The following is a 21,031-nucleotide window of genomic DNA, read 5'->3' on the forward strand; positions in this document are numbered from 1 at the left end:
GCATCCGACTAGTACGTGTGATTCCGGCCAGTAATTCCTCACATGAATAGCGCTATTTCCAGTTCCTCAGCCTGGAATGGGGACGAACAAGGAAGGACAAGAGCTACTGGCCTGCTTGTCTAATGCAGAGTCCCATAACCAGGCCTGTTTCTGCACAGGAAGGATGCAGGTCCTGTGTGGAAACAGAGAAGAGTGCAGGGACACATCTGCACCCAGCGTACTCTGGGGGTCAGTATCGCTCAGGGGGTTCCACCCAAACCATATTAATCCCCTCGAAGACTTACTAAAATCTACACATATGCATTTTGGAGAGGTTACATGTGTTAGTACGCACTCTGAGTGTCCATGTATAGCGAAACACATACCTGGGGTGGCTTTGGACGGCAATAAATGTGACAGTGTTGGTCCTGTCTTCATTGAGTCTGCGGGGGCATCTTCATCTGCAGTAATGGTCTCCAGTTCTACGCATGATGGGGGCACAGGCTGACCCCTCTCTTCAGGACAAAGCAGTTCTGCCTTGCAGTTCTGATGTTGATGCTGTGATTCAGGGTGCAGTAGCTCGAGTATGCAGCTCTGATCTGAACCATGTGCATCTGTACAAGCTGGTTCTAGCTTGTAGTTCAGATTTGAATCCTGCTCCTCTGGGTGTAGTGGTTCCACCGTGTTGTTCTGATCTGTTTTTTGTGCTTCAGGAAGCACCGATTCTCTCTCTCGATCCTGTGCTGCAGTGTGCAGTGGTTCCACCGTGTTGTTCTGCTCCGAACCCGGTGCATCAGCACAGGTCTGTTCTAACTTGTCTTTCTGATCTGGTTCCTGTGCTTCAGGGCACATTGATTCTAGCTCATAGTTCACGTTTGGATCCTGTGCATAAGGAAGTTCCTGCTTCAAGCATAGGTGTTGCTGTAGGCACTGGATTTGTTGTGACCCCAAGCCACCAAAAGACAACAGCCCAGACTCTAAGTGTTCATCTGATGACATCTCATCAGGTGACACTGGTTGGAAGCACTTGTTCTCCTGGGGATCTTGGCAATCAAAACACATCAATTCTTCCTCCAAGGGATCATCAGGTCCCTTCCCATCTGGTAGCACGGGTTCTACATAGTGGTTTTGCTGTGGTTCGCGTCCATCAGGAAATAGCAGGTGTGGGCAGAGGTTCTGTTGCTGGTCCCAGCTATAAGTAGACAATGGGGATGGTTCGTGCTTCAGGGGCTCATCTGGTTCCCTCTTTTCTGGGAACGCTGACTGTACGCTCTGGTCTTGCTCTGGTGCCTTCCCGTCAACAAATTCCGAGGGAAGACACAGGTTTGCCTCCAGTGAACTGCCTGGAGGATCTGTCTGAAGGCATCTGGAGAGAGTACTATCTTGCTGTAGTCCATTTCCATCTGGAAATCCAGGCTTCATGCACTGGTCTCGCTGCGACTCGTGTACAGGTTGAATGCACTGGTCCTGCTGCGACTCATGTACATCTGGAAACCCAGGATGCATGCGCTGGTCTCGCTTTGACTTGTGTACATCTGGAAGCCCAGGCTGCATGCACTGGTCTCGCTGCAACTCGTGTACATCTGGAAACCCAGGCTGCATGCGCTGGTCTCGTTTCGACTCGTGTACATCTGGAAACCCAGGCTGCATGCGCTGGTCTCGCTTCGACTCATGTACACCTGGAAACCCAGGTTGCAAGCACTGGTCCTCCCATGGGTCATGTTGATCTGGAAACACTGGCTGTAGACAAAGGTTTGGCTCCTCTGGACGCACTTGAATATCGGTCGGAAAAGAGAGCACAGTGTCCTGCATTGGTGCATGCCGATCAGAAAACACCGGCTGAAGACACAAGCTCGGATCCCCTGGCCTGTCCAGTTGAGGTGTCACAGGAGACCGGCTAACAGCACAATCTCTAATGCTCGCCGGACAGACCACCTCCAAAGACACTCCAACATTATCTAGGTAGCCTCGATCCTTTTCTATCCAGATTTTCTTAATCAGCCCAGTGACTCTAGAAGGGACGTCCTCCACAGTATTAAGCAAGTTATCCAGTTTGGCTTCCAACTCCTCCAGCATGGATAAAAGGATAATGTGGGGCAGGTTCTCCGATAGCGGTTCCAGGTCCTGGTCCCTCGGAGCATCATTTCGAGATCCTGAAGCTGAGACGTCATGGAGAGGTAAAGATGGGACTGTGGCTCTTACGGATTCACGTGAACACTGCGCTGTCGCTTTCTTTCCTGGAGCCCGTCTTCTGCCCATTCTGGTACTTTGATTTTCAAGTCTCAAGTGTCTGCAGAGGGGAGGAAAAGAGAAAAGACAACACGTTATCACAGGACAGCTGGGTCAAAATACTCCTGATCAGAGAAAATTGTGAATTTCTAAAACCTGAAAAAAACTTCAATCATACAAATTTAACAATATCCATAACATAGTTCATCTATTATGAAAGGCACTGATTTGAAATTTGTTTCCAACGCTATGTCTGTTCCTTGGTCTGCTCAAATTGCACACGGTTATGAAAAAAATAGAATATTGTAACTGCCTTGCAGCAATCGAAGGTTTATAGTACCCTAGCAGACAAGACTGCGCTATCATCCTCACTTTAACTGTACACATCTCTTTTGCAATATTTAGTTAAGTGACTGAAGCACGCGCCAACATACCAAACCTCTACAAAATGCTTGTTATGTCATTGCATATGTAGAGCATATGTTCAATCTGAGGCTTCTTGGATCTGAAACCGAAATACATAAAAGAGGAGACAACGACTCAGATCGGGGAAGAATCTAGTATGAGTAGGCTTGTAGGTTTTGAGATTTCTAGAAAAACACTTGAAGTTAGATTCAAAATGGATTTAGCCGGGAGAGAGCTCCGTATGGAAGGAGCTTGTTCGACAAAGCTGCGTCCACCTGATCTGATCTTCTGTAATTTCGGAATAGACAGTAAATTCAAGTGAGGAGATCTCTGGTTTGGTACGGGTGTATATGTAAATGTAAATGTAAATGTAAATGTCAAGGTACTTATAGAGCGCACTGTCACCAGACGGCCACCTTGCAGTGTCGCCTTTGCGGTTTCCTGGCGCTAATACTCATACCGCTGTGGAACCCCTCCTGGCTTTCCCTGTGAAGTGTCCACTCCTGGGCACCCCCAGGGTGAAGCCAGGCATCCTTAGCGGTGTTGGGGCCGGTGTGGAGGCTAAGCAAGCTATTGCCCAGAGTTGCAGCGTGGGGCCCGTGATTAGAATAGGCACCGAGGCGAGAATAGACAGGTCCGAGGAAATTGAGCCCGAGCCCCGCCGAGGCGGGAATCGAACCCTGGTCCCTGGCCAGAACTCTGCTTCAGGGTCTGCCACTCTAACCATTGAGCCACACTCCTCCACCTCCTCCTCCTCCTGTATGCATTTCCACCTGGTTTACAATGAAGTGAGGGGCTCTCAACCCTTTAGAGCTGAGGCAGAGGGTCTTAGAGGGGGTTTGTTATTTTAATTTCGGTGTGGCGTGTGTCCACCTCGGTAGATGATGTAGTAAACAAGCTGTGTCGCTGTGAATTACTTGTAATCTATGAATGGTGATACTGGGTATTCTTACATATACTCGGTTGGCATAATGCGATCTAGATAGGACTGCGGCCGCAGCTATCGCTTTTCTCGTCAAAAGTGGGAGGAGGGGGGTTATTCTCTTAAGTAGTTGAGACATAAATCTGCATTTAGATCCTACGGCTCCAGCAGCCGGTTCTTGCTAAGATTGCTATCGATGATCACTCCCCGGCTCTTACCTGCGGGTTTAGGCGCCGGTAACAATCTCATTTTTGTTGGTGAGTAAAGTTGGTTCCAAACGTTGGTCTTATTCTTTAGAATTACAATCTCAGTTTTGTCAATATTCAGTTTTAGCTGATTCAACCTCATCAAGTAATCATCAAATTGCATCATATTTTGAACCTGGAGTGGTGAGGCTGACATTCCATCGATAAAAATTAACAACTGAGAGCTGGTGTGGGTATAAAGCCTGGAACCTTTTGAAGATAGTTCTCTGACCAATAGTTTTTGCAGGTTAAGGGAGCAGAGGTATTGGCCTATAATTCTTGGTTATATCCGGGACTTCTCCCTGGTTTCTCAGTATCGTGAGCTCTACAGCATTTTGAAACGCGCTTGGAGCGACAGCTTGAGCGGCTGAATTGATGGAAACGCTCTGCAGGGGATCGCCCAAGACCTGGCTTTTCGACGGAGACGCAGCACCCTCTGCACCCAGATATCCTTGGGGTAGGCTTTATAAATGCTGATCGATTGATTGATGAGGTCAGAGATTCTATGACTGCTGGAGGGCAAGGTGTGGTAAATAAAATAAATATTACCGGACTGAATTTCATACGGAATCTTAAAATAAAGTAAAATAGCTCAAAATAACAAGAGGCAGAATCCGTGGTATAAGAGGTTTTCTAATGGGCTTTATTCCATTCAAAATGGCCGACTCGAGTCGCGGCCCTCAGGTTCCGTCACCACGAGGGTTCAGGAAGTGAAGTACAATAATTTATTAACAGACATGTATTTTTATAATAAGTACATTACAATGAAACGAATGTAGAAGGCGTAACATTTGATAAGAAAAGTGACGTGACAGTGACATAATCGAAACTAGGCGTAATAAGGAATAAAAGAAACATGATTGGTTAGAATTATCAGACATAGGTGGATCTATAAGATAATACTTGGCATAGATGCGCGCGCGGCAGCATGACGTGTAATTGACGTGCAACTAGGGGGTGAAGGGGACTTGACATTTAGCTCTACATGTGGAGACGAGAAGTCTGGGGTCAAGTCATCCTAATCCCAAATCATATCTAACATCCTATGTTTAAAGAACTATGTTATCCACAAGGGAAGAGACTCTCGGACAGAATCTATTCTATACTGACTGTGTACGTGTACAAGCGTCTAAGTGTCTATATGAGATGCGAGGGGCAGAAAACTTTCCATGGCAACAGGGCTATGAATCACTTGCAGGAGGACGGAAAGGCTGAGTCCTCTGCTTGTGAGCTAAAGGAAATGTTTACCTAAATCACTGGACAGGAATGCATCGGCTGAAGAGCAAAATAGATAATTCGAAGGTGAAATACAACTTCTTGGCAGACAGGCGAAAACTGGCCGAGGCAGGCACCGTTAGCTGCACAGGGAGTAGGACAAAGTTCATGGATACAGATGCGAGCTCAAGCTGAAGCTGTCAAAGACAGAAAGCAGGGAAAGGCTTGAGGACAGAATCGGGCCTACTTGCCTGAACTGTAAAAATGAAGTAACTTAGCCATATAAAGTCGGTGGCCTTTCATACCTAGGAACCGAATATCCAGCCCATTGATGGCGGATCTGACAGAGAACATGTTGACGGTAGACACACATATGTTTGCGTCTTAGAAACTGGAACTGGAGGGAACATACATGTACTTGTAACATGCATATAGAACCGTTGGGGTCCAAGATAGGGGACATAACTGATCAGGAAAATCCACATTTCCACATTCCCTCCTTGTCCCCTTCTTGCCCTTCACGAGACATCAATCTTCATCATTCCTTTGATTTGCTCATGGAGCATCATTTCTTCTTCCTTCTTCTTCCGGTATTTTGAACGAGAACTGTGATGTGGAATGCATGATGTGGCACACAGACCACAAATCGCTGGTCCACATTGTAGGCATAAACAACAGCTGAAGAGCATAAGAAGGCCAATACCTAGGAAGGATAAAACTCTCCATCCCCAGGCTGATATCACACTCCAAAACCACCCGGACCACGTCCAAGTGCCTGGATTCTCGTGTATCTGGCTTACAATCTTATGAAGGCGTGTTATAGCTTTATAGACAGATGGCGAATTTTCTGGTATGAATATACAGCAGCTGGATCCGATGACCCTGCAAGCTCCGCCCCTATCGGCCAGGATGACGTCAAGGACAAGACGATTCTGGAGAACAACAATTCTCATCACTGATTGTTCCTCTGTCAGATTGCCTAGGGCGGCTATAGTCTCGTTTACTACAGCTTCAAGAGTCTTGGTGAGTCTGCGTATCAGCTTACTATTTGATATTGTACCTATATAGGGAAAGATACCTTTATTGAAATCTACATACTTGTCCCATGCTGTCTCAGTATAATCGACAACTGGGAGATCTCTTTGCTCTCTATTGTGTACTAAATGAACATTTCGATAATAATCAGGGGGAGCTAGGAAAACAGGTGGCAAAAGGAATGCTATGTAACAGGTACCATCCCAATCTAGAGGCAGACGCATATATGCCGTCTGACCACATATGAAGTAAGAATGGCGAGAAGCTCTAAATGAAGATTTACCTTGATCACTATATTCTACTGTAGTAACGCATTGGCTATGGCCCATATGTATGGAACCAACTTTTCTTACACATAATTCACCCTTTACTGGAAATACTGACATAGTGGGCAGAATTAGTTCAATTTCGGATTTGACATTCAAAATCATAAGATTAGGCGTAAAATTACCTAATTTATACACTTCATTTTCTAAATCAGTTCCTGTTCTACTGGGGTGACCCTCCTTATTAGGGTGACAGACTTTGAATAAAACTAGATTCAGATTTCCCCATATCCAATGTTGTTGATAAACTACTGTGTCTGGGTCTATGGAATTTAATAAACTAAACCATGCTCCACAGGAGCCATTGTGTGTGAATGGATGTGGAAAGAAAGGCAGAACTCCTTTGTTATTCTGATAGGGAGGAAGTCGGCCACACACCCAACAATTTGTCGCATTACTAGTCTGATGGGAATGATGTAACATACTAATGAATGTGTTATTGCGCAGCGCAAGTCTATAAGATAATTCATGTGGCGGTAGGTCACTAAAAGAATGTTCTGCAGCAACATTATAAACATGTCTAGAAATAGGATGATATATGTGCAAAATCACACTCGTAATAATTACTAAAATACTCAATAAAAACAAAATTAATAATGTCACAATACAGTGGTTACGCAGTAATTTACAATAAGCATGTCGTTTCATTATGATTCTGGACTCTACATGATTCAGACCTAAGGGGTACATGTCGGGACAGATTCAACCGCTTCACCTTGGAGAGGACTTAAACAATCAAATCGTCCGACAGTTTAGATCTGGACCTGAGTTTCTGTTTATAGAGTTCGGTGCTACTGGCCTCAGCCAAAGGTAGCTTTGAGTCAATGGGGGAAGACACACGGGCAGTACTGTCTGTGTCAGGAGGAAGTCCATGAAATTTTTTGACGTGACTCGAATGAATCCACCCTTTTCGTCCCTCGATCTTCACGGCTGTTCTTGTGGTCAACAGGACCAACTTGGGTGCTTTCCACCTGGGCTCCAATTGACTTTTCCTGTCGAAGTTTCTCACAAAGACAAGATTACCCGGAACAACGTCATGGGGTTTCGCCTCAGTGTTGTCGGGAAAGGCTGCAGCTACCTGTGAACGAGAAGATTGTAGTGCAGACATCAAGGAAGCCAAGTAATCTGTCAGCATATTACAGTCAACATCAGTTATTTTACGTGGTATAGGCGTCCCCCACATATTCGGTGGTCTACCGAAGATCACCTCATACGGGGATAGCCCTGTTCTAGAGTGTGCTACCATTCTCATGTAAAAGAGTGCAACTGGTAATGCTACTATCCAGTCGACACCTTTCTCTCTACATATTTTGGACAGTCTGATTTTCAGTGTCTGGTTATGTCTTTCTACGAGACCTGCTGCCTCGGGATGTCGGACACAGTGGAATTTCCACTGATATCCCAACAAGAGTGAGACATGTTTCATTAATTCGGATGAGAAAGGCTGACCGTTATCTGAATATACAACACGTGGTAAACCGTACCGTGGGAAGAATTCTCGAACTAGCTGCTTGGCAGTAGTCGGGGCAGTGTAATCTGATACGGGATACGCCTCTGTCCAACGGGAGAGAGCGCAGACAACTACAAGAACATATTTGAATCCTCGACAACGTTCCATCTGAATATAATCCATCTGGAGGACTTCAAAAGGATGGTCAGGAGGCTGAAATCCACCCTGCTCTACGGGAACACTCTTTCCTGGATTAAACTGACAACATATCATACAGGTACGAACTTTTTGTTTAGCTGCTGCTCGTAAATGTTTGTTGAACCAAATGTGCTGAATGCTGTCTAGCATAGCCTTCTCTCCTAAATGTGCTGGACTGTGAACTGTAGCTATAATGGCTTGAACCATGGAATCAGGGAGAAACCATACAGATTTCTCCTTCGTCATCCACCCTTGATCTGTCTGGATCCCTCCTAGTTCAGTCCACTTCTTTATTTCTTCTGCTGTGGCATGTGTCTGTATGTCAATTACGTCAAGTGCGGGATCCTTAATTGTCATACACTGTGTTGGTGTCTGAACTATTGGCTTTGTCATGTCTAATGTGCGATTCTGAGCAGTCTGTTTAGCTGTTCTGTCAGCTAAATCATTGCCTTGAGAAATGGTATCAGTAACCTTCGTGTGTGCTTTACATTTCATAATCGATATAGCAGTGGGTAGATGTATTGCGTCTAACAAAGCATGAATGAGGGGTCCGTGCTGAATGTGGGCACCATGGGACGTTAGATAACCTCTCTCTCGCCACAGCACGCCGAAGTCGTGTACAACTCCGAATGCATAACGTGAGTCAGTGTATACATTAACTTTCTTATTTGTGGCTTGAATACAGGCTTGCGTTAGAGCAATAAGTTCTGCTGCTTGGGCTGACAGAGTATCTATACAATGTGTCTCAATAACTTCAGTGTCTGTTGTGACTGCATACGCGGCCACTAAATCTCCTGTACTTGCTCTCATGCATGATCCGTCTACATACAACGTCAGGTCTGGATCTAACAATGGAACGTCTGTCAAGTCTTGTCTAGGTTTCGTCTTTATTTCAATGATTTCAACACAATCATGAGCTAGTGGGTCTGTTCCAATTACAGGTAATAGTGTAGCAGGATTCAATGTATTACACCGTCGGATCTCTATGTGTGGTTGAAACAATGTCAGTTCATAACCGGTAAGTCTTGCTATGGTCAAGTGTTGTGTTTGTGTTCGGTTCACAAGAACCTCTACTGCATGTGGTACTTGAACTGTCAATGGGTGTCCTAATACTATGGCATCGCTTTGTCTGATTGCTAAAGCTGTCGCTGCCACTGATTTCAGGCATGCAGGCAAAGCCTGAGCTACGGGATCTAATGTACTGGAGAAATAAGCACATGGCTTGCGTGATCCTGCTTGATCCTGAGTGAGTACTGACAAGGCAGTACCTTCGCGTTCTGTAACAAAGAGTGTAAAAGGTTTGCTATAACATGGTGTTGCTAAAACAGGTGCTTGACATAAAGCTTCCTTTAGGCTTTCAAAAGCTTGTGTATGTTCCTGAGTCCAAGGGAGAACAGTCGATGTGGCTGCCTCCTGTGTGGTTAACTGAATGAGTGGTTTTGCTAGAAATGCGTACTGAGGGATCCACTGCCTACAATATGAAGTGAGGCCTATGAAAGCCCGCACCTCCTTTTGTGTCTGGGGTATTGACATGTTAGCAATTAACTGGATGCGATCTGGTGTAAGCTGCCTTCCCTCCTTGGACAGCGAGTGACCAAGATAAATAACTCGCTGAACACAGAATTGCAGCTTAGAAGGGGACACCTTGTGCCCCTTGTCGGCTAGGAAATGTAAAACTGTCAGAGAAGCTTTTTCACATTCTGGCTCGCTTCTCGCGGTGATCAGCAGATCATCGACATATTGAAGCAGTGCAGTATTGACTGGCATGTGGATACTGTCAAGTTCTCGTTTCAGTGCTTGGCTGTAGATGCTGGGGCTTTCTGTAAATCCTTGGGGAGCGCGTGAGAATTTAAAGCTACGCCCATTTAAACTGAATCCGAACAAGTATTGGCTTTCCGGATCTATTGGGACGCTAAAAAAGGCATTCTTGAGATCAATTACAGTAAAGAATGTTGCTTCGGAATCAATTGCTGTCAACAATGATGATATATCAGGGACCACAGGGAATTGTGGTACAATACACTTGTTTAGTTCACGCAAATCAATAACCAATCGGTATACTGGCGGAGCAGTAGGATCAGTTCGTTTAAGAATCGGAATTATCGGTGAATTACATACATTGGAGTCTGTTTCTACAACTACTCCCTGGGCAATTAGCTCATCAATGATTTTCAACAAAGCCACTACAGCATCATGCGGTAACTTGTATTGTCGCATTCGTGGTAGTACCACTCCTGCTTTCAATGTAACTCGATAGGGTGTAATGTTCATGCAGCCAACATCCGTAGGGCCTTGTGCCCATAGATGTACTGGTAAAGTCTGTAGTCGGGGATCCATGTCTCTAGACACATAGTGACCTTTAAAATCACGTAAAAACAACCTTACTCCTTCCGGAGAACAACATATTATGGCTCCTAGTGCTTTCAGAGTTTTAATTCCTAACAGATTTTCTGGGCATGATTTAGTAAGCAATAAATCTGTAGTTCGTGTCAAAGGTCCTATCGTAAGTGGTAGAGGCTGTGATACTTCATTAACAATAGGTTTTCCCGAAAAACCAAGGGAAACATTTTGAGAGCCTGAGAGGGGTGCCCCTGGAACTTCACTACGTTTTATGGTTGTTCGACTTGCCCCTGTATCGAGTAAGAATTTTCTATCTTGACCTAATAATTCACTATGTACGTAAGGTCCTTCTTGATCTACCGGAATCTCGATAAGCGGTAAGTCAACTTCCCTCTCTAGGCTGGTTCATGCGTAACGCTGATACTCAGGGTATTCATACTGTGCAGTCTGATACATTTGTTGTGTTGTGGTTTGTGTGGCAGTAGCAGGCAACGGTGGTGCAGCTGGCACAAACTGTATGGGTTGCTGTGAGGCTGGCATAGACTGTTGCTGAACTGGCATGGACTGTCCATGCTGCATAGCTCCTTTTTCATTCTGATCTTGTCTAACTAATCGTGGTCTCTCTTTTGCAATACCTGTAGCTATATTACGTTTCAGGACTTGACAATCATGTACATAATGGCCTAGTTGTTTACAGTAATTGCAGGTTCCTTTTACAGGAACTGCAGAATCACCAGAATGTGTCACACCCTTTTTGTGACCATCTGCTGGTACTGTCTGAGAAACTAGCATTTTCATTTTTGTATCCTTCATGTGTCTATGCTCGTGTTCTTGTTCATCCCTAATTCTATTGTGATGATACTGTAACATTTGTAGCATTTGCGACGGAGTGTTACTTTGCCAGGTACTCTCGAATTTCAATATTCTATTCTTCACTGGAGGCAATGCATTTTCCACTAATTTTGTCACAAATAAATGTGGATATGAGTCACTACTTGCTTTTATACCACTATTTATACCAAAACATTTTTCAAATCGAGCATAATAATCACTTGTGTCTTCATCTTGCTTTTGTTTACAGGCTGTGATTGCACCCCAATCTTCCTTTTTTGTAGTTAATAAACGTGGCAGTACCTGTACTAGTAAACCTGGTAATAGTTTAACTTTATCCCCGAGCCCCGAACCTGCGGCTCGGCCCCTTTCTTCCTCTGCTAATGCTGTCCAGTCTATCTTTTGGTCTCCCACTTCCCACTCTTTTTCTTTCAGTTTTTCATATATGCCAGCAGGCAAAAGCACCTTTAATATCGTCATAATATCAGGAAAGGTGTACTCTCCCATCAGTAACATGTCTTTAATTTCTCGGTGGAAACCCGCTGGGTCTTTGTCATGACTAGGTACTACTTTCTTCATTTCTAATAATTCCATTTTTGATATGGGTGTGTAAACAAATACACGGTGAAACTCATTGTCTTCGCCTTTTATTGGGTGCACTTCTCGTAGGGGATTTTGTCTATCCATATAGTACGGCACTCTTTCTCTGTGGGGCAGCGAGAGAGAATCCGGACTTACAAAAAGGACATACTGCTTACGTGACACTAATATCTCTTTAATTAGCTTATTACTAGAACCTCTCCATCTGTACGTGAGTAGTTCCGTTAATATATCAGGTAAAGGACCAGGGTCAGCATGTTGGCTCTTATATAATATGAGGAGTTGCTGAATCATATAGATTCCAGCTAAACGTTGTTCATCTGTACTGAGGTTGAGAAACGTGTGTGCTACGGTCTCATCACCGTATTTTTCAGGACTAACAATCCAGTGAACGGCTGATCTGGCTAATTCTTGCTCATCCATGGAATCGAGGAGGTGGCAACCTCTTCGTTCTCGTAGTATTTTATCTGCGGCTTGAAACGAATGTTCAGGAGATTTCAGATTTATTACAGGCGTCGGATACGTTCTGCTATTATTTGGACATACAGAGTGTATGGGATCAGAAAAACATCTAGTATTTTCACAGTATCTTCCTTTGCCTACATAGGCTATGGTCTCTGACTGTCTTACGGAGTTCCCTGATTCGGACACTTCATCTTGCTCAAACTCGTCTGTTCCCAATCTTTCTTCATGAATACGCTCTATTTCTTTACGGATTTTTCGGCACATGGCTATTATACAATTTTGCTTATCGTGTCTCCCTTCTGATATATTCTGACTCCATCTTGTAAGAATAAGCATTGCATTCGGGTCTACCCCCGGACGATCTTGATTTCTGATTACACAGTTTATGAGGAAACGTAACAGTTCCCCCTGTATCTCTACTTTCTGGAATTCCATAGCTCTGTTAATACATCCTGGATCTCGTCCTGTTTGAACAAAATGATATATGTTATCTAGATGCGTAGTCATCCCTGGTAACCTTGCTAAATACTCTGCGGCTCGCCTGATACGTAATGATGCCAGGACCATTTCGTCCGCTTTACCAACCACGGGGTCATATCTACAATTTACAAGGAGTTCCTTAAGCGTACGTTCATTTACGAACTTAGGTGTACGTGAATGTGCTGACTCTTGAAAAACAAGTTTATTTATTCTAGGTGGTGTGAAAGTACTGCTAGCACCTCCCGTGGCCCCATCTGGGGCGTCGGGTGTGAAAGGATTCGTTGAACGTGACACAGCAACTATGGGTGTCGATACCTCTGTAGAGTCGACTGCGGAGACAGATGCGGAAACAGATGTGCTTGCCGAAGCTTGTATCGGGACTTGCTGTTGCACGGGGACAGATACCTGATCCTGACGTTGAACCCCTCCGCCAGACGGTCTATGTGGTGTGGCGTTAGCATACTCGGGAGCTGCATCGTCTAGATATGAGGAAAGAAAAACATCTTCTGCGGTTCTGGGATGCCCCTTTGGATGTACCTTAATTGGAAATAATGGGGGTGGCAAGTCTTTTGGCACCTCCGTAACAGCCTTAGGTAGTCCTTCGGCTAGAAGGGGATACATACCATTCATAAGAGCATTTCTTTGTCTATTCACTTGTTCTGATTTCACTCGGATACCTTCCTCAATTAATAGATTTTCTTGAACTTTATTTGAACTTTCTTTACTCCTCTCTTCTTGTCTACGTGCTTTTTCTGTTCGTCTATGAGATTCTTTACGCCATAACTCAACAGCGTCTTTCTGTGACTGTCTGACCTTTCTTTTCCATAACTCTTCCTCCACTTTCATGATGCACTCTGCATCCCAGGTTCCCGCTATGGGCCACCTTTGACTTTCCGGTAATCCTTTGGTATAATCTACCCATAGATCAAGAAACAATATGGCATCTAAGCCATGCTTATGGTACATGAAATGTCCTGGGGTGTCTCTAGGAGGAATAGGAACTGCTTCTTCAAGCACCCCTTTTCTGGTAGTAATCTGTCTTAACTTCGAGAAGAGCGGCATATTGACAACTGATCTGATACTTACTCTTGAACTTGCTTAATACGAGAAACACAATAATGAACAGTGAACAATAAACAGTCATTCATACCACAATACGCAAGACATTTTCTGAATACTTTAAACATTAAACATTAAACATTATAACAATGATCGACAATGATGACAGTCTGCTTAACTAATCACCACGCTGAATTCTTGACAATAACTGAATACTTCGGAATACTTGATATACTGCTAAACAGTACATATACACTGCTAAACAGTGCAGACCGGATTTGTGTACCCAAATCCGTCTTGACCGGCACAACCTATGTGCGCGTCAACACGCCTCCCCGGCGATGGTACTCACCGAGTAGCTCCTTGAAACGGAAGGCCTCAGAGAATGGACAGGACTCGATAACTGCGGACATCGGACCCTCTGGACGTCGGAATTTCGGAAAACCTGGTGGGCCTCTGTATACCTCGGATCTTGCTCTCTCAGCTAGGCTCTGGTCGGGATACTTCGCACTTCTCACCGCCTCGTCTGGGTTGATCGCAGCCTCAGTCGCCCCCGCTTGACCGGAGGGAGCTTACAGGAAATCCTGCTGGTACGCGTTTATGGTCCGTCCAGCTGTGGCAGGAGACCGGGCCTGCAACGCACCGCCGGCGCGTGAGATGAGAAAGTGTCCCTATTCGGGCGCCATTATGTGGTAAATAAAATAAATATTACCGGACTGAATTTCATACGGAATCTTAAAATAAAGTAAAATAGCTCAAAATAACAAGAGGCAGAATCCGTGGTATAAGAGGTTTTCTAATGGGCTTTATTCCATTCAAAATGGCCGACTCGAGTCGCGGCCCTCAGGTTCCGTCACCACGAGGGTTCAGGAAGTGAAGTACAATAATTTATTAACAGACATGTATTTTTATAATAAGTACATTACAATGAAACGAATGTAGAAGGCGTAACATTTGATAAGAAAAGTGACGTGACAGTGACATAATCGAAACTAGGCGTAATAAGGAATAAAAGAAACATGATTGGTTAGAATTATCAGACATAGGTGGATCTATAAGATAATACTTGGCATAGATGCGCGCGCGGCAGCATGACGTGTAATTGACGTGCAACTAGGGGGTGAAGGGGACTTGACATTTAGCTCTACATGTGGAGACGAGAAGTCTGGGGTCAAGTCATCCTAATCCCAAATCATATCTAACATCCTATGTTTAAAGAACTATGTTATCCACAAGGGAAGAGACTCTCGGACAGAATCTATTCTATACTGACTGTGTACGTGTACAAGCGTCTAAGTGTCTATATGAGATGCGAGGGGCAGAAAACTTTCCATGGCAACAGGGCTATGAATCACTTGCAGGAGGACGGAAAGGCTGAGTCCTCTGCTTGTGAGCTAAAGGAAATGTTTACCTAAATCACTGGACAGGAATGCATCGGCTGAAGAGCAAAATAGATAATTCGAAGGTGAAATACAACTTCTTGGCAGACAGGCGAAAACTGGCCGAGGCAGGCACCGTTAGCTGCACAGGGAGTAGGACAAAGTTCATGGATACAGATGCGAGCTCAAGCTGAAGCTGTCAAAGACAGAAAGCAGGGAAAGGCTTGAGGACAGAATCGGGCCTACTTGCCTGAACTGTAAAAATGAAGTAACTTAGCCATATAAAGTCGGTGGCCTTTCATACCTAGGAACCGAATATCCAGCCCATTGATGGCGGATCTGACAGAGAACATGTTGACGGTAGACACACATATGTTTGCGTCTTAGAAACTGGAACTGGAGGGAACATACATGTACTTGTAACATGCATATAGAACCGTTGGGGTCCAAGATAGGGGACATAACTGATCAGGAAAATCCACATTTCCACAAAGGGTCAGTTGTGACCCGGATTTGACCTTGATCATAAATTCATGGAGCTTGTTTGTTCAAACCAGGATAGGGTGGTAGAGATCTTTCATACTTACCTTCAGGACTACTGCTGCTGTATTTGTTTATACTATCTTTAAAGAACTTTTTTGTTTAGTATTTAAATTGTCACAGAATGCCTCGATAGGAGTCAGGGAAGTTCTCATTTCATCTGGGGGCGACAAATCATTCAGAATATCAAAAAAGTATTTTTATTATTTGCCTATTAAAAGGGCTTTGCATGGAACGGGTTTCCCTTTATAGTCTATAAGCTCAATTTTAAATTTGATTTTGCTCTCTTCATCATCACTTTCCCGCCAGTGTAGACGCAATGCAGGTTTCGCCTCCTTTAATTCTGGCTTGTACCAGGGCACTGGTCTGGTGCGGTTTATAACATGCTGTTGGATTTGAGGGGTGTGGGTCACTAGCGTCTGAGCCACAGAGTGGATTATTTTTCTTTGGAGCGAATGTCTTCAATTGATGGTAAGTGGGGGGAGGGTTTGAAAGTGTTGATAACACTGGCTCCGTATTAATCTATTGCCATGTGTGTATGGTTTTCATTTCCTGATTGTGGATCACGTTAGAAAAATCTACTGGAATACAAATGCTGATCAAATGCTGATTGGACCATGTGCAAGGAAGGACGATTATATTGGATAGATTCAAATTATACGCCCAGATCAGATCTAAGGGATTTCGTTTTATGTGACCTGAGCATGTAATGTGTTAGTATAAATTCAACAACATCATTAACTCAGTTAATCCATTATCTTTAGAGTCCGAGTTCAGGTCATCAATTCGAAAACTGAAAAGGGAAGTAGATCTACACCTTCAACCTGGGTAATTTGTAAAAGAGATGTGTGGATCCACGGGTGAATAACTGCTGATATCTCACCTCCTTTCTCTGAGCTCGTCCTCTTTTGGTCATCTTCGGGTATTGCTTCTGGAAATCTGGAGTATATCCCTCTGACAACCAGGTTTCAGTTAAGAACAGGATATCCGGCTTAGAAGACTAATAATTAGAGTATTTCTACCTTATCTTTGCCTAGGGAGGGTGGGTTTAGTAAAGCCGCTTTTAACGACTCCTCCATCTGAGAATGTTGAAGAGTCTTATTGTTTGTTGGTCCACAGTGAGGGCTGTTGAGTACCAGATTACTCTATATGTGTGGCTGCCATACACGCCATTTGCTTCGAAAGTCGAAGTAAGCATGGGGGAGATACTAAAATCTGTGTACATGAAAGACAACAGATCTTATGCAGAATATTAGAAATATTGAGGATACTACCGGACTCCTGGTCCCAGCGGATGCGGCCAGGTGTGCCTGGGAGCAGACAGGCTTGTCTTTGGCAAAATGCTTGTAACACACACACACACACACACAACATTTTTGCAACACACACACAAAAGAATTGCACTTTAAAAACTCCATTCAACTGTATACTCACAGATGTGACACAAACTCCAACTCTCACTTGTACAGCCTCACACCTCATTTGTAAATGGATTAATGTAACAGACCATATATCACTTAACCACATCTTGAATGCTGCACACAGTTTACACAGGCATTGTGCTCTGCCGTGCACACACACATGTGAAACACTATTCATCCTCAGGCACAAAGACCTACACACTGGAAATAAGTAATCTGACTGCTCAGTCGCTTACACACTCAGAGATTTTATCCACCTGAGAGGCCCAATCATAAACAAGCACATACACACTGTCTTGCACACACAAATCACTTCCATACATTTTGTAGTGAAAGGTTAGGCTTCATCCACGCCATTCACGAGCATCACCTACTCCCAGAGACCTACACACAGGGTGGGCACAGATCTGCACAATCACATGTAACACCCCAAATAATCACGGCTCACTCTTTACACAAAGTTCTTGCAGTCTCTTCAACAGAGCTGTGACATCCCAGAGTCTCTGAGGCAACACCCAATGTGAAATGCTCTTGAGGGAGTTGGTAGGTATCAGTATCTGAGGAGGAAGCAGATCTGTGGGTGTAGCATTCTGTAAGGAAATAAACTCCTCCTTTCTATCACCACCATGGACACGCGATACTTCATATATTAGCGACGCGCGGAAATAGGGAAAAATGTACAGCGCTTCAATATCGCATTGTGAGAGTACTGAGGATCTGTGAATTTTATGTTAAAAAAGCCACTGAAGCGGGTGATAACACAGAGAAATGTTGTCACTTCTTCAAACACTCCACGCATTGCACACTGCACTTTACAGCACAAACACAACCCGTGGAGTGTTTAAGAATTAGTCTATGTATAGGATTTTATACTGGAATGGTGTGTTCCCAGTATGAATCTAATGCTAGACAGCACACACTCCTCTGCCCTATGGTGTAAAGGTTTTGCATGGCACTAGGTAGACTGTGCACTTGTGCAGCAGTAGTGAGCAGCGACGGGCTATATTTCATAAATCTGGCACAGCACTTCTTTCTCCCCCTTGCACATCACAGCGCTGCACCTAACTGCTGAACTGCGTTGCACTAAAAAATAATAAATCTGCTCCTAACTGTGCATGCGTGGTCTGCCCATCCTTAACCCTCACATTCTCTTGTGCATGCTTGGTCTTCCCAGCCTCAACCCTCACACTCCCTTGTGCATGCTTGGCATGCCCAGCCTTAACTCTCACATTCTCAGGCAGCAGGTGGCAATTAAACTGAAAATAAATCTCTTAAATGAACAGGGGGGGGGGGGGGAGGTTGAGCTGTATATTGGCTCTCCCTGACAACGTCAGTGTGATAAGTAGGCACCCCATTCACTTTGTATGTGTAGCACGGCTGAGAGTGCTTAGGAAAATGTAAGGTGGGCACCAAAATTGGGTTTCCACCCCCTTTTCTATGACTCTAAGCTGATCCTTGCAGCATATCAAGGGTCCGCTTTGAACATGCGTGTGCTCTGGGGACCACTGCAGAGAAATGCATGGAAGAGAGACTGGAAGTCTGACAGTCTCCACGTAGGTCCTTTTATGCCAGCACTGAAGGAGAAACTCCTGCTGATGGAGGACCCAGGAGGAAGACCAGCCTGTGAGCACAGGTCCTGCCTTGCTCTGCCAGAGCCCGAGTTTCACATTAAGCAACTTTGAGGCATCAGAGATTGGGGCAGGTTATTGCCGCCTGATCGGTGTTTGTCTCCCATCGTTTCCTAAAGGTACCGTGTTTGTGTCATAGATGCTGAGAGAGAACATCTCCTGTGTCTGAAGCTGGTGTGAGCCCAGAGGGCTGCACCCTGCATTCCTTACATTCGCCCCATGATCGTTTGAGGTCCGCACGCCTGCCCCCTGCATCCCCCAGATGATGGTGTGAGGTCAGCACGCCTGCCCCCCGATGATGGTGTGAGGTCAGCACACCTGCCCCCTGCAGCCCCTGATGATGGTGTGAGGCCAGTACACCTGCAGGCTGCATCCCCTGATGATGGTGTGAGGAAGTTCTGTTCTCCATGCCTATAGAAGTGCCTTCCCAGTGTGTTCTTGTGTTTTGAGTGTCTGCCATTTAGTGCAGTATTATACCTTCTACTTGTACTTTGTACTCTTTTGTAACATGCACACGTGTCGCCTTTTCATTTGTAACGTATCGTTTGCTCCCTCTTGTATTTTGTTTGCTCTTGATACATGCACAATTGTCACTATTGCCTCATGTAACGTTTGCTTTTGTAACATGCTCACTTATAATTTTTCTCCTTATGTATTATCACTGTTCCTATTGTGCAGCGCTCTCACACCTTCGGGTAAAGTCCGCGCTATACAAAAACGCATTAAATAAATAGATAAAATAAATAAAACTACATCCAACGTCTCACTTACCCCCGCTGTGTGTCCTACGACTGGGACGGGACGGAGGCGGGGCCGCTGCTACTGCTGACGCTGCCTGCTCTGACCCGGACACGATTCGACGCACAGGCCTGAGGAGAGCGCTCCAGCATCCGGTACTGACCCGGAAGCAGATATTTACGTGTGTGCGGGGGGCATTATCTTCAGGATGCTTCATGCGGCTTCCGCTGCTTGTGCTGACTCTGCCGTGATTGACCCGGAAGCAGACATTTGTCCGGGCAACGTCACTTTTTGAAAACAAGGATGCTTTAAACAACCTCCGCACGTTGCTGCCGCCGTCACCCGGAAGTGCATGTGTTCATGAGGGGAACAGTGGTGGCTGCAGCGAGGGGAGGTGAGTCCGGGGGGGAGGAGAGAGGGGGTGAGTCCAGGAGAGGAGGAGGAGGGGAGAGAGGGCGAGCCCAGGAGAAGAGGAGGGGAGAGAGGGGAGCCCAGGAGAGGAGGAGGGGAGAGAGGGTGAGCCCAGGAGAGGAGGAGGGGAGAGAGGGGGTGAGCCCAGGAGAGGAGGAGGGGAGGGGAGGTGAGTCCAGGGGGGAGGAGGAGAGAGGGGGTGAGCCCAGGAGGGGAGGAGGAGAGAGGGGGTGAGCCCAGGAGAGGAGGAGGGGAGAGAGGGTGAGCCCAGGAGAGGAGGAGGGGAGAGAGGGTGAGTCCAGGGGGGAGGGGAGAGAGGGTGGGGAGGAGGGGAGAGAGGGTGAGTCCAGGGGGGGAGGATGGGAGAGAGGGTGAGTCCAGGGGGGGAGGATGGGAGACAGCGCGAGTCCAGGAGAGGAGGAGGGGAGAGAGGGTGAGTCCAGGGTGGAGGGGAGATGGGGTGAGTCCTGTGAAGAGGGGAGGGGAGGTGAGTCCAGGGGGGAGGAGAGTCCAGGGGAGGAGGGGAAGAGGAGGGGGGAGGAGAGTCCAGGAGAGAAGGAGGGGAGGGGAGGTGAGTCCATGGGGGAGGAGGAGAGAGGGGGTGAGTCCAGGAGAGGAGGAGGGGAGAGAGGGTGAGTCCAGGGTGGAGGGGAAGAGGGGAGGTGAGTCCAGGGGTGGGGGAGAGAGGGGGGAGTCCAGGGTGGAGGGTAAGAGGGGATGGGAGGTGAGTCCAGGGGGGGAGGAGGTGATGTAAAGAACTTCTGGCAAGCTGGAGAAGGGTTGATACTAACTTCTTTATTAATTTCGCCAACACAGGCTCCTGCAGAGCTCGGAGCGTAGGTAAAGCGGTGCTGCTCGGGCATCAGCCGCCAACTGTCAAAAGTTGACAGTTGGCAGCTGCTGACAGCACAGACGGGGCGGTGTCCTCTCATGGACTAACGTATGTAATCACAACACCGCCCCCCCCCCCCTTAGGGAAAAAAGAAAAGGAGAGAGACCAAAACAAAATGCTTGCAGTTACCAGTTACTCACAAATGTAATGTTACATTCCATGTTTCCTATTATATGTTTGGTTCACTTTAAATTTGCCTGTCATGGGGTCGCATGCACCTGCATGCGACATGTTATTTTTTCA

The 21,031-nt window shown here is 45.7% G+C and overlaps 1 protein-coding gene across 1 annotated transcript in view; it reads right to left on the reverse strand.

Moving 5' to 3' along the window:
* Window positions 1–19,700, reverse strand: part of LOC146839301 (uncharacterized) — a 133,894-nt gene extending 114,194 nt beyond the window's left edge. Inside the window, exons 1-2 of the mRNA XM_085651330.1 lie at window positions 19,519–19,700; window positions 366–2,269 (exon numbers count right to left, since the gene is read on the reverse strand). Coding sequence (XP_085507456.1) covers window positions 366–2,238 — 1,873 coding nt within the window. The 5' untranslated portion in view covers window positions 2,239–2,269; window positions 19,519–19,700. The remainder of the gene's footprint in view (window positions 1–365; window positions 2,270–19,518) is intronic.
* Window positions 19,701–21,031: the final 1,331 nt, after the last annotated feature.

This window comes from Triturus cristatus, chromosome 4_1, assembly GCF_964204655.1.
Source record: "Triturus cristatus chromosome 4_1, aTriCri1.1, whole genome shotgun sequence".
In the NCBI taxonomy this organism is placed as follows: domain Eukaryota; kingdom Metazoa; phylum Chordata; class Amphibia; order Caudata; family Salamandridae; genus Triturus; species Triturus cristatus.